The sequence below is a fragment of the Diuraphis noxia genome, unplaced genomic scaffold, assembly GCF_037042655.1.
Source record: "Diuraphis noxia isolate RWA-SAM2 unplaced genomic scaffold, SU_Dnox_SAM2 contig0003, whole genome shotgun sequence".
Taxonomy (NCBI): Eukaryota; Metazoa; Arthropoda; class Insecta; order Hemiptera; family Aphididae; genus Diuraphis; species Diuraphis noxia.
This window is the reverse complement of record NW_028301713.1, coordinates 27,293,144-27,306,822: the sequence shown is the minus strand read 5'-3', so window position 1 is coordinate 27,306,822 and position 13,679 is coordinate 27,293,144. Positions and strand designations below refer to the sequence as shown.

Below are 13,679 nucleotides of genomic sequence, written 5' to 3'. Positions count from 1 at the left end.
AAACCTGCTCCATTGGTTTCCTTGTTTGTGTGCAGTGGTCGAAAATATTATTATTTCGTTTCCTTCTAATTGATCGTTTATCGTAAAAATTAACATTGAAACTGGTTTAGTTATTATAATAATATTATGATTATTATTATTATTATTACATTACCATTATTTTTATTATTATTGCTATTTTTATGACTATTATTATTATTACTGGCATTGGCGATTTACGGTCGTTATAAGCAGAGGAGGAGGAGGAGTTTATCGAGTGCCGTACTCTCAAAGTCCTAAAGGAAGCGTTTTTTAAGTCTGGTTTTATTCGGATGTATCCGCTGCCACAGCATTATAATATTATTATGATAATAATAAAAATGTGTGTATTTATTATACTCACAAACACAAATATACTTTACCTATTTGTAGATTTATATTTTATATAGGTACAATAGCTGTGACTATTATGGTAACATATAAGTATAATATATAGGATATAATATATAACATATAGGATCAATTATTATTTATATGTTTAATAATAATCCTAATTAGATTTATGTCTATTGGTGAGCGGAAACAGGTCTCATCGATGTTTTGAATTAGAGTATACACGCGCGTAAACATAGTTATTAAATACGTTTTCCTCGCCAATAAAAAATAAAATATAATAACTCTTTAAAGTTTTCAAATGGATGCGCTCACAAAGATACATATATAAAGTATATAAATGTATAATATAAAACAGTATATAGCTCTATGCGCGTCTATCAGATTGTCTTCTACTCGACTTCTAACAGTTTAAATAACTAGGTACGCGACGGTTATTAATTTATTATTATAATATATTATACAGCTACAGCGCGTAGTCCCATAGTTCTATAAATAATATCGATAGCGTCGTCTATTCGTCCTCCAATAAATTACATAAATTGATACATCGAGTCTCGACGGTGTATTATTCTGTATTACGGCAAACACACGGTTCGACCATCCGGGATATATCAGAAAATTCTAATTTTTTCGCATATATTATGATATGATATGATTTTTTTTATGCGCGACTTGTGCTGCACACGTGGAATATCGAAAATAGTTATTTCTAAAGATAGGTATAGGACATAGGTGCACATACACAATTTATTATTACATTGTTAACTCGGTTATAGGATATTGTTGAGACCGTTTTTCATTGACTTGTTCTGATAACGTTCCCGTACGTATTAAATAACACTATGTGCGTACAATGTATAACGCAGAAACAATACTATGTATAATACCGCAGACTAGACGCATATAATATGTAACCCGCGAGTTCAAGTATAAACTTTGATAAATATTCAAACAATAGAAAACAATCGAGTACATTTTTTTTCCGTATGCAAAAAATCTGCATTCAGTGCAGCATATATCACTAATGCTAAGATGAATTCGCGTCGTGGCTTTCTTTGGCAAATGAACCCATACGAGCAGCGCTGCACGGTATAGGTACCTACCAGCTATATGCGCACTATATGCATTGTTTGCCTCCTACTGGTTTATTTTTTCATCTTGTTGTTATTATTATTTTTTCCTCTTATTTTTATTCTTCGTCTCCTCTCTTAACCGCTTCTTTTTTTTTCTTTTCATTTCTGCTGCAGAATTTATCGTAAAGCGTTGTTTGACCGATCTTAGCCACGGCTATTTCCCTATATTGTTCAATATATCCATACGTAAATCCGCTAATGAGGTTAATTAAGCCGTCTAGCCTTCAGACGGACGCGCTGTGTTATGAGTGGGAGGGGGGAATCGGAAAGGCCCCTCATCAGATAGAGATCGACGAGACAACGACAAGGTACAAATAATACAAGTCGGCCGCGAAAAAAAAAGGTAGGTAGATACCCGTACGGTCGGGGTACACGGGTAAAAATAAAAACAAAACAAAAAAATTAATATAAAAAAAGTAAACAGATCATGAGAAACTACAGATTTCCCATCGAGATAAACGCCGTTTTTCCAACAGTCGCGCCGGGCACGTTCTGACCATGATTACGTGTAGGCAACCCCTCACCCGCTCTCATATACTCGTATTATACAGGTATATGTATACATATTATATGTTTATGGTTTATGCGTATTATTATAAACTGCCGAGCCAATTTAACGCGCGCAAGTCTTGTTTATATTAAAGGTATCGTGAACCTGCGCTTTTGGAACCGATACTGAACGCGTGCAAATTAAAACGCGTCGTCGTATATATATATATATATGCGTCCATAATACTGCAGCGCATAACACGACCATTATTGTAACAGTTTATACCCGCGAAGAAGACACCTCTCGTCCATAGGATCTGGTTCAACTTCAAATACAAATAATGTTTTGAACGCGCAACCGTGCACACGGTGAAACTAGTTTTTAAACACGGCAAACAACACACACACATACAAGACGATGATATTTTCGAGATTATAAAATGTAATGGTACTACTTACCGTAAACAAAATATAACACAAACGCCGAGAACGGTGCATCATCAGTCGATATGAGCGTATATTATATAGGTAGGTATGCCTAAATATAATATTTATATAAATCTAGCGGGTAATGTTAGATCCTTAACTTCAGTATGTGCCTTATATTTCTGGACTTAAATTTACGATTATATTATGTCTGCCCGACGACGTGTTCGATATGTATACATATAATAATAATATTATACCTATGGTTTTAACTTCCGGAGTGACCACTCGTGCGGGCTATAAAAGTTTATACTCCAGTAAAACTTAACATGCGCTTAAAACTGTTATCGGATTTCCAACTTGTTTGTATTTTCTTATGGACTTTGTCTTATTGTCTTGTGGACTGTGAATATAATTGACCATACCTGTACATTTCTAAAACAATAAATAAATATTTATTTATTTTAACGGGTTTATTATGTAGCTGGTACCTGTACTGCGGTAAGTTTTTACTCTGTGCGTGTAAAAGTGGTGTCGAAATAACCACATGAGTTGTTACGGGTTAATTATTAAAAACGAAAAAATATAACGCACGTTTAATGCCATATTTTATTCTCATTTAAATAAGTATCGCTTCAGAGTTCAGAATTGATTTATAATATAGAATATTACGTTATGATATTTTATGAAATTGCGACTCTCGTCATAATCTAAACATAATATGTTTGCCAACAGAATATGGTTCCCATAGGAGTGAAACGCGTCAAAACAATTGTAACCAGTATGTAACGATTCAAGTCGTCGAATATTAACATAATATAGTTTAAACGTATACCTATTTTATATAATATAACGTCTTGCAGGAAGCGTCTTTAGATTAAAATTTGGAGTACTATATAATAATATATATATGACATATTTTTTTTATATTATAATACATATACCGAAGTGGGAAAAAAAACCGAAATAAGGTATAACACACCTGTAATTGTTTTATCTCGGTGGTCGTATCTTTTCACGTCCGCGGACCTGCACGGTCCAATTAAGCGGTACTTGTATATATTACGGTTTTTATGCATTTCACTACACTCGGTTTCCTGCAGCAGCGTTCCCAAATTCGTCGATTGTGTAACGATAAAAATTATTTTCATTCAAAAACAAAATTCGCTGACCACGCGCGTCGTCGCCGTCGTCGTACCATTGCTGCAGGCACGTCACATTCGCATTATTAGAGGTAATATAATATATATAGTACACATCACCGCCCGCCATCTGATTCATAATCATCATCATCATCATAAACATCGCATTCGTTCGCGCGCATATTACCATCGTATAGGTACGTCATTCATACGAAAGAAGAAAAAAAAAACCATTTATTCCGACCCACGCAACTCATTTGCCCTTATTCGGTCGGTCTCGTGCGCGCATTTCCATTTAAATTGTTAAATGTTTTTTTCTCCTCAGTTCCGTCGCATCCAAAAGTATTTTATTTTGTTTTTTGGTTTTATTGTAATATTACTATACGCGCCGAGGTTCGTTAATGCGGCATCATGCTCACAATATCAAATAAACTCGAAAATTTTAGCCTACCGCGGGACTTCTGCTAATGACGCGAATGAGCGTATCATAATATAACACTATGCATATTATACCATCACATACCGACATACCTAAATATCTAACCTTTTGATCTGTGACTGTACTTACATACGTTTAATATAATAATATTATACTGCTTGCGCGGTCCGAACGTATTGTGCGATTATATTATTACTATCTGTTTCAAACGACACTGTTGATGGTGGTCGCGTATACACGAGTGTTTGTCAATTGCGTCGATTTTTCTATGCTACTTGAAACCTATATACGTCTTTTGTGCCAGTCTATCAAAAACTAAAATTCTATATGTATACATCGATAATAGGAAAATATAAAATATATTTTTAGACATTTTATTTTAATAAATTTCAATAAGACGTGTAGTATACACGACGTTTTTGATATACCTATAGGTAGTGGTATTGGTATAGTAGGTGTTTAATAATTTAATATACCGCGGTAACTTGTCATCAATGACGTTTCATGGAGGATGCGACAATATAATATTAGTACGGTGGTGATAATTTATTATAATAACATATTACAGTCTGTATATTACACGACAATAATATATTATTGTGTTTTGTTTCCATGCATTGCACGCGCGAAACGGACGGAGAAAAATAATTGTATTATGTCGCCTCGTCGGTTTCGGGTTACGGTCCAGGAGAATTAAACGGAAAATCTTTTTCGCAGCTCAGTCTCTAATAATATATTATATTACTATGTGTGTTCGTTACTCCTGTCGGTTTGCGTGTTATTATACTCTAACAGTTCGCAGTTAATCGAATACATTACATACACTACATACGCAGCAGTTCGACTTTTCTTCGAATGTATAATGTTATTAATATCGTTGTGTGTTATGATATAATGTTAGATTAAGATAATATCACCGCGCGTATCCGTGTATATTCTTTATTTCTATGGTGTATGCATTTCGTCGGGCGCATTGCAAATGGCTGGAAAACGTTTAGACGATCATCTTACAGACGTAATATAATAGACAGTATATATTATATTATCATATGAAGTGTAGTAAGTGTAAGTGCATTGCAATATTTCGTTATAATAAACTATGTAAAATGTGTATGTATATTCGCGCAGGTATGTAAGTACAACAATATTAATATAATCTCTACTTAAATTACTCGCTGCACAATGGTGTGTTTATGTACCTACACATAATACCTATACATAATATAGGTACCTATTACCGATATATATTATATTATAGTGTGTACGACGGCGTATACCGCGAAGAGCGCCCGCGGGGAGACCGCGGTTCGCGATACAAGTCGTTTAATTTATTGTACAAACAATAATATGATATTATGTGAAGCTGAATATTATATGTACCTAGTAATGTTAAGGAACGATATTATGTTTATAGTGCGAAAAACCGTGTTATTTTGAGTACCTATAATATTATACAATCCTATCGCGGTGATATTATTACAGGCATGATGTTAACCCGCGGTACATAGAATATTATATATTATAATAACAGGAATTTAGGTGTAATACATGATGTATTACATATTATTTTTACACTCTGAAACGCGACATACCTAACCTACATAATATCCACTATTCATCATTATTCATTATAATACTAACTAATTCACATATTGAATGATTATATTTTCGTCTAAATGATATGACGTGATGTTTGTACTATAATTATTTTGTAATTAATTATAACGAATCAAAACATTATGCGAGTGTCACAAACAATAATAATGTATAAATTAATTGTGCACCCCTTCCCCTCTCGGGTACGTGCACGCCGAGCACATATTTCATTATATTATTATACTACTTTATAGGTAAATGCGGTATACGCCGCGCGCACTTAAATCGACGGAAATGTAATTTATGGAGAGAATAAAAAAAAAATAACCGTTGCTCGCTGCCGCGGTGACATCGTAATTTTCCGTGTAGAGGAACACGTCGTATATATTATCATTTTTTTTTCCATCTCCAATTGCCGTGAGATAAGTGTTTTTTACGACTAAATCGCCGCCCGCTGCGCGTAAAACGATTTTTTTTGCCCGATATCGATAAAGTTGTGTGTTTTTAGCCGTGTACACAACATAATAATATTATTATACACAATATATAACGCGAAACGCCGAAACACCATTATAATAATACTATCATATTATATACGACGCGTTATACTCGCCATACTTGTACACACACACACGCACATATACTGGCTCGCGCGTATAGACTTTCATTGCGTGGTGTACAAAAGTTCGCACGCGGAATTATAATATTATACAGGTTTGTTAGAATGCGAAGAGTCGCGACGACGCGAAAAAATATAAATAAATAAAACCAGTAAAAAAAAAAAAATGCAACCGGTAACTAACCATTGTACGTATATAAATAAAGGTGTATGTATATAATATAATATTATAGATAGGCTGCTGTATACCGTATACTATATAATATGTGCAATATGTATATGACTTAGGTGTTGCCGAGGACACGCGGGCTATAGGTTAGGCACCTACCTACCTATATAACAATAATGATAATATTATATGTGAGTCGCTCGTGTAACTCTGCAGCTGTTCGGTAGCCGTACACAACAACGCAAATAAGGACCGATTGGTTAATGGTTTTTAGTTTTTTACATGGTTAATGCATTTTCCCGCTTGTACCCATAATATATATTATATGCATTGTACACGCCACACGTATAATATATATATATATATATATATACTTATATATAATACGCGCCAACGACGTTTTCAATTGATCGGACGAAACGGCATAGTGTCTATAACCGCGCATTTTATCTTTTAGGATTCGGTGTGATCATATTTTTTCCCTTATCTTTCCGCCTCATCCATCGCGATCGTCGTCGTCGCTGTCGCGGCCTAGTCGAAGTCGTCGTTATAGGCCACATTGATTTATCACTTCGCAATACGTCATTGTCATTCGCGGGAAATTACTATACCTACCTACCTATCATTTATATAGTATATATTTATAGATACCTATAGACAAACGTTATATTGTACCATTCGCGGTATTGTATACCTATGTATATTGTATAGGTGCGGCGGTAGGTCCGCGCGCCGATCGGTCAACGACTAACCTGCTATGGTGTGGTCGGTCGCCCCCTTTCTCCCCCACACCACCCATTCAAATGTGATTTTGTGTATTAATTATTGATATACCGAAAATACATACGTGTACACATGTACACGTATTTTGTAATTTCAATAATTTACCAATATCAACTGTATATATTTAAATCCCGGACTCTATGTCGCGAGTCGCGACGTCCCTATATTAAACACGGTTTTTGTTTGTTATACAGGTATGCTTAATCATTTTCCAAAATATGGTGAACCACTCATATTTTATACCAAATAATAAATATTATTAATTTGTTTAACTATACTTCTGGATATAAATACTATAAATATCAATGTCTTGAATTTTTAGTAATCTTAAACATATGACTCCCCTTGAAATAGATTTCCGGATGACTAATATGTTTATAACTTTATAAGCCTTCTTTTTTATTATAAATACTTATACTATATTTATATTTCCTAGTTTATAGTATACGTACCTAATGGTGTCAGTGTGTCACAGATATGTCATCCGCTACTATTTCATTATGCATTCCATTAATTAATGGAATTAACTGCGGAAAATCTTTATAAGAAATAGGACTTTTTTATTATAATAATTCATTATTTAACGGTAGGACACAGAAATCGGAGAGACCTACTCTCGATCTCATTCTAGATACGACCTTGTGTGAGGTATAGGCAATACTGACGATTGGTTGTACGTCCGAAAATGATAGTCATAATAACATAATATTAAATTTAGTTCACGTCGACATAACAGACACGCGCGTACTACACGAGGACTAAGAAGATGACGACGACGACCCCGGGGACGTTTCTCCGGTCGAATTAATATCATACCACAGCAGTCCTCCTCCTCGTTCCGTCGGATAGGCTATTAAGATTTGTGTGGCGATTAAAACGTTATGGGCGTTGATTTCATATAGCACGTAGGACGAGAAGAAGAAAAAATATTTTTTTTTGTTTTTCAAATATTAAATTATTATTATACTCTCCGCGCCCGTATATACGCGTATATATTATACGGTGCTCGTAGGCATTCGATGTGTTCGAAATCACCTGCTCTCCCGCAGTGTCCATTTGCAACGATAGGTACCTAAATAATAATATCATATAACGGAATTCATGCGTTTGTTTGTACATTATTATTATTTTTTTTTCATTGGTATTGCTTATAATATTATCGTTCATTCGTTCCCGCAGGAGGATCTCCTCATACACGGCGACAGTGTGTACGACATGATAGACAAGCAAGATCATCAGGCCGTTCAGACCGAACTGTCCAGGAGTCAAACATCCGCCGAGGACCAAGGATGCAAGCGCATGTTCTTGTGCCGGATGAACGTTTCTAGAAACGCCCGAAGACAAATGCGATTCGGCGATCAAAAGGTAATAAAAACAATATCTTATGATGTTATAATAACATAATTACATATGACGTGTACCTATTTTTTTATTCTTATGCATTCACGTTAAAATATTCGTCTTATTAGAACAATATATTGTTTGATTTGTAGGATCTTAAATAATTATAATATTATAATCATTCATCGTCAATAATAACTTTTATCAAAGTACTCTGCATATTTTCTTTCGAAACGCCGACTCTTTGTTGTCAAATAATATAAATAATTCGTCTTTATAACATGATCTGTTAAATAATTATTTTCGAGGGGTAATTTGATAAAAGTACCTACCTTTATGCGTTCATGATAATCGGAGATTCAAAACGGGCACGCGACCGGATTTATTATCAAAAAGTATTAAAAATAATATTGAAAACTGGTTTGAACGTGATTTGAACCTATTCAAAAACTGAACCAGTTTCGACTCGCGCCAATTCAAATTTCTAATATTCCAAAAACAAAAATTAACACTTTGACCCCTCGTTATCGTAACCATATAATATTATATTATAAGTACCTAAACATATTATACACGTTGTGCAATGTTGTGTCGTTGAGTAATATTATGATTGTTTGTCCGGCAGGTGGTTTTAGTGCAGGGCCACTACCTCTCCTATCTGCCGCTGTGCAGCAGAAACGAACCAGTTTTCCTAGCCACTTGCAGCCCGGTGGCGATGCCTGAGACCAGGGAGGCCGTGGTCCAGGGTTCCACCACGGTGTTCACAGCTATCCACTCGATGGACATGAAGTTCATACACGTAGACAAAATGTATGTAAACACTTAAACACCATTAAGGGGGCCATTGTTTCGATTCGCCTATACCGACCGCACCATAGCTCATATTATTATTATTATTACCATCGTAGTTTGCCGCGGCACGTGACCAATGCGGCGACGCGTGGTCGAGGCACTGCATGTTATGCATTCGAAACGAGACAAACCGTTTAGTTACGCGATTTTTGTTTTTAATCGGTTTACTTTAAACAGCGGCGCGCCGTCATTGCTCTAGAGTTTATACTCAGTCATTAAATGTTATTATTTATAAAAAAAAGCGTCGTTGCTGTTGTTGCTGATGGCGCGGTGTACCTCGACTTGAGCTGTACTGGTGTAACGTGCTCTGAATTATTCATGTGCATAATAATGATAATTATAATATATACAAAAATTACGTTTCCTATTGAACGCACATTTCGTATATCCAACTCCGATTTCGGGGGCGCCAATTAAAACGCTCACGGTCCGGGCAACAAATCATCACCGTCGCTGTTATATTATATACGCAGATATGTAAGTAGTTATCTACAATTCGCGCCCGCGCGCATTTCACCAATTATCTCGTTAAAAAACAATTATTGAAAATACACAGGGCACAATAATAATTCCGCGCGCGGGAACAAATTAAGTACCGAAATATATATCATTAGACGCCGTCGTCTTCGACGGGACCGGTTGTCGGGTGATATAAGTATATACCTATATATAGAAGAAAATAATAGTAATAGTAATAAAGAAACGAGTACGTATTTATTGCCTCTGCATCGGGTGTAGGTATGTCATATTAAAACTGGGAACGGCGAAACGGGTGATTAATAACAGTTTTGTATAGGTACCTGTTGTGTGTTGTTCGGCGCGGAATTGGTGCAGCGGCGGGCGAACGATTTGTCGGGTGTCCCCGTCGCGTGGGCGAGGTTGGCCGTCGAATATACCTATAGCTGCCTATAGCGGTCGGCAATATAAGCTTTCGTCGCGCGTACACGACATTATATTACATTATTATTATAATATATACATTGTATATTATACAACGTATTATTACTTATAAATATATATATTTATGTAATAAACCTCATTCTTGCCATTAATCACGCAAAACCCAACTGTACCGGATAATACGCTCCGTCCTCTAGGAAATAATAATAAGTATTATTATACATAATATGTAGGTACACTCTTTATCGCGATACATTACGCGCGTATACACTGTAATATTATATATTCTGTTGCAATTAAACATGTACGGTCGGCGGGTCGTTTGTCGTATAGTCGTCGTCATCGTAGTCGTTGTATATCCGCGCGACGAAAGGCCTACGCCTTGAATCGATCTATATAATACATAAGTTCGAGTATGCATCTTTCCGATAACTGGAGTCGATGATTTCCGCATCTCAAAGAAACGCCGCACAACTCGATAGGTATAACCGCCGTTTTTATACCTATACCAGCAGTGTATATACATGCGCTTCGTCCCATTCACACGTCATCGGCGTTAGCTTCAGTAGAACGTTCAATACTTTTGTACATACCGTGTGCGTAGAAAAACACATGAATCGCGAAGATCATCTAGTAGTTCATCACCCGCGGACCGCGTCATTCACATGCTGAGTGGTTCATTTCGGCGTGTGTGATGACAGCCCTCCCCGTCTTAATTGCAGCTATTTCTCTATAATTGTAAGTTTCGATATCCTGTTATGAATATTGCTCCACCAAAGTTCAAGTATAATATATTATCTATAGTATATACTATATTGGTATGTCTGTAGTAGTGTGAATTCATAGTTCGAGTTTAAAAACTAAAACTGTCAAGTTCGCCGGATTTCTCAATCGCTATTAAGTATTATTTAGCTAATTTATAAAGCCAATATAATATCTGCGAATAAATATTTTTAATTTCAAATTCAACATTTTTCTTTGAGTATTCAAAATGCCGTATACATGATACCTATATAGTTATTTGATTTTATTTAGGCAGCACTTGGATTTTACCTGCAAGAATAGAGATGTGCTTGTCTCTGTAGGTTCACCCTGCGACATATTTATATACAACTGATACTCATGTAGGTACCTACAAAATTTAATACAATATAATATACGGCGCTTGCTTGAATGGATATAACTATAATAAAAATAATTCGAATTATTATTGTCTCGGCGTATAATATGCGATATCGTGTTACGACGCCATCAAACCGGGTGGTGACCGTTGCCAATTAGTTGCGGGGTGTTTATGCGTCGGCGGACGACGGTGGTTTATCTATATATATAGTATATTATAATTTACATATTCAACGTAGTCGTCGCGTTGCCGTTACAGTATTATAATATTAGTATATGTCATTATAATATCGCTCGAGAATTATTAATCCCATTCAAATGGGGCCCCGCGACTAATGAATGAATTATGGCGATTTACAGAACGACGAAATATCGTATATATGTGATGTGTTGTGCGCCCGTCGCAGCTGACACGTACCACGCGCGCTTTACATATTATTATTATTACTATTACGGATGTGCAGTTAACGGCCGCGGGAAAGAATTATAATATGTTACTATATTTTACTCGCACTGCAGGCCATGTTATTTTTTTCTAACCGCGCAGATATAGGTACCTAATATTACCGAACGGCGTTTTCGATTGTTGCGAAACGTCCCGAGCCGAGCACCCCCTCCGCCCACGCCTCGCGCGAGCCGACGAAAAGAAATTATACCAGAATCGGATACACACGACTTTCTCGACGCGGATCGGGTTATGATTTGTAACGGCGGTAGTGAGAATATTATTATTATACATAATAAGAACGTATAATATGATCTAAAAACAAATCTCGCTATCGATCACACAAACTCGCGCTCGCGACGCCTACAAATTCTTGTTCTTGTAACCATATTGAAGCAACAGTATTATAAATATACCTATACCTATATATAATATATATATTTATATGTCTATGTGAGTGTAGGTATCTCGCTATACCGGCTACGGTGACCGTGAACGCGGGGGAGGAGTGGGAGGAATGAGGACTCGTCTTCGAAATTCAATCGAAATTGTAATCAAAAACCGATGATGCGCACACATTATAGAATTGTTATATATGTATATAAATATTATGGTGCGGTATTAAAGCTGAATTCCTAAACATTCGATTACGCTCGACATCGTAATGCATCCGAATATTTATAATAATATTATTATAACCGTCGCGATGTATGAGCTGTACGTTGTATGCGTACCTACAAGGCTACTATGTATTTATGTATAATAATGATTTATACACCATGATATAGTATACCTAATAATAATTATAGATTATATTATATATTCACTCTCGCGCGAGAAAATCAACAAAATCACGTTCCGAATGCATCGGTTTTTCAGCAAACAGCGCGGTGACAGAAAATAATATTATGTTTTTCATATTATTATTGATTACCTATTAACGTTATTTTATTTCCAGAGGAGAATTTCATTTGGGGTTTTCCCGCTCGGAGCTGCAGGGCGTCTCTTGGTACCAATTGTTGCATTGGGAGTGCATGCGCGAGGCTCAGAGCAAACACAGGCTGAGTGAGTATATTATATACATTATATATATTTATATACCTACACGTCGTTTTAATAACACTTACATACTTATTATAATATATACACACATACATTATATATACCGTATATAAATACACAAAGCCGGAGGTGGCCGTCCCGAAACCAAAAGTGATATGTATTATATTATGTGAATAAAAATTTTTTTATCGCCCACCCGTGATATATGTCCGCGCCGTGTATACATATTTATCCATTTATACATATACGTACGAGTATATTACGGTTGTTTAAGAGAAAAGAAAACACTCTAGTATGTAAAACTCGTGTATATTATACACCATAAATATATCATTATAGATTTTGAAATACTCGTAATAACAATAATTATTGTTGGTTTATACAGTTACACAATCAGAACAGGATCGTTCTTGCATACTACTGGCCAGGGTACAGAAGAGGGCCACAGGGGACTGGCTTTGGATACACTGCGTGTTACAGGTCAAAGACAACATGGAAAACAGCCAACAGCCAGTCATCGTCAGCACAAATCAAGTACTTACGTAAGTAAAGTAATAATATGTTGACGTTATTTATTTATTGTTATTATATTATTATTACTATTATTATTATAGTTGTTGTTTTGCCACTATTATTATTTATTTCTATGCAATTGAAGTGATACCTCATGTAAACACGAGTTTTTTCTTTGTTATTAATATTTTTGAGGTCTGATATTTTATTTTACATGTGTTATCCGCCGCTGTCCGTATTATTAGCACGACATTTGTCAAGTTTGAAAAAGCG

At 35.7% G+C, this 13,679-nt stretch overlaps 1 protein-coding gene across 1 annotated transcript in view; it reads left to right on the top strand.

Moving 5' to 3' along the window:
• The window catches only part of dysf (neuronal PAS domain protein dysfusion), a 147,007-nt gene that overhangs the window by 109,899 nt on the left and 23,429 nt on the right, over nucleotides 1–13,679 (top strand). Inside the window, exons 5-8 of the mRNA XM_089224123.1 lie at nucleotides 8,351–8,536; nucleotides 9,138–9,322; nucleotides 12,790–12,896; nucleotides 13,279–13,435. Coding sequence (XP_089080249.1) covers nucleotides 8,351–8,536; nucleotides 9,138–9,322; nucleotides 12,790–12,896; nucleotides 13,279–13,435 — 635 coding nt within the window. The remainder of the gene's footprint in view (nucleotides 1–8,350; nucleotides 8,537–9,137; nucleotides 9,323–12,789; nucleotides 12,897–13,278; nucleotides 13,436–13,679) is intronic.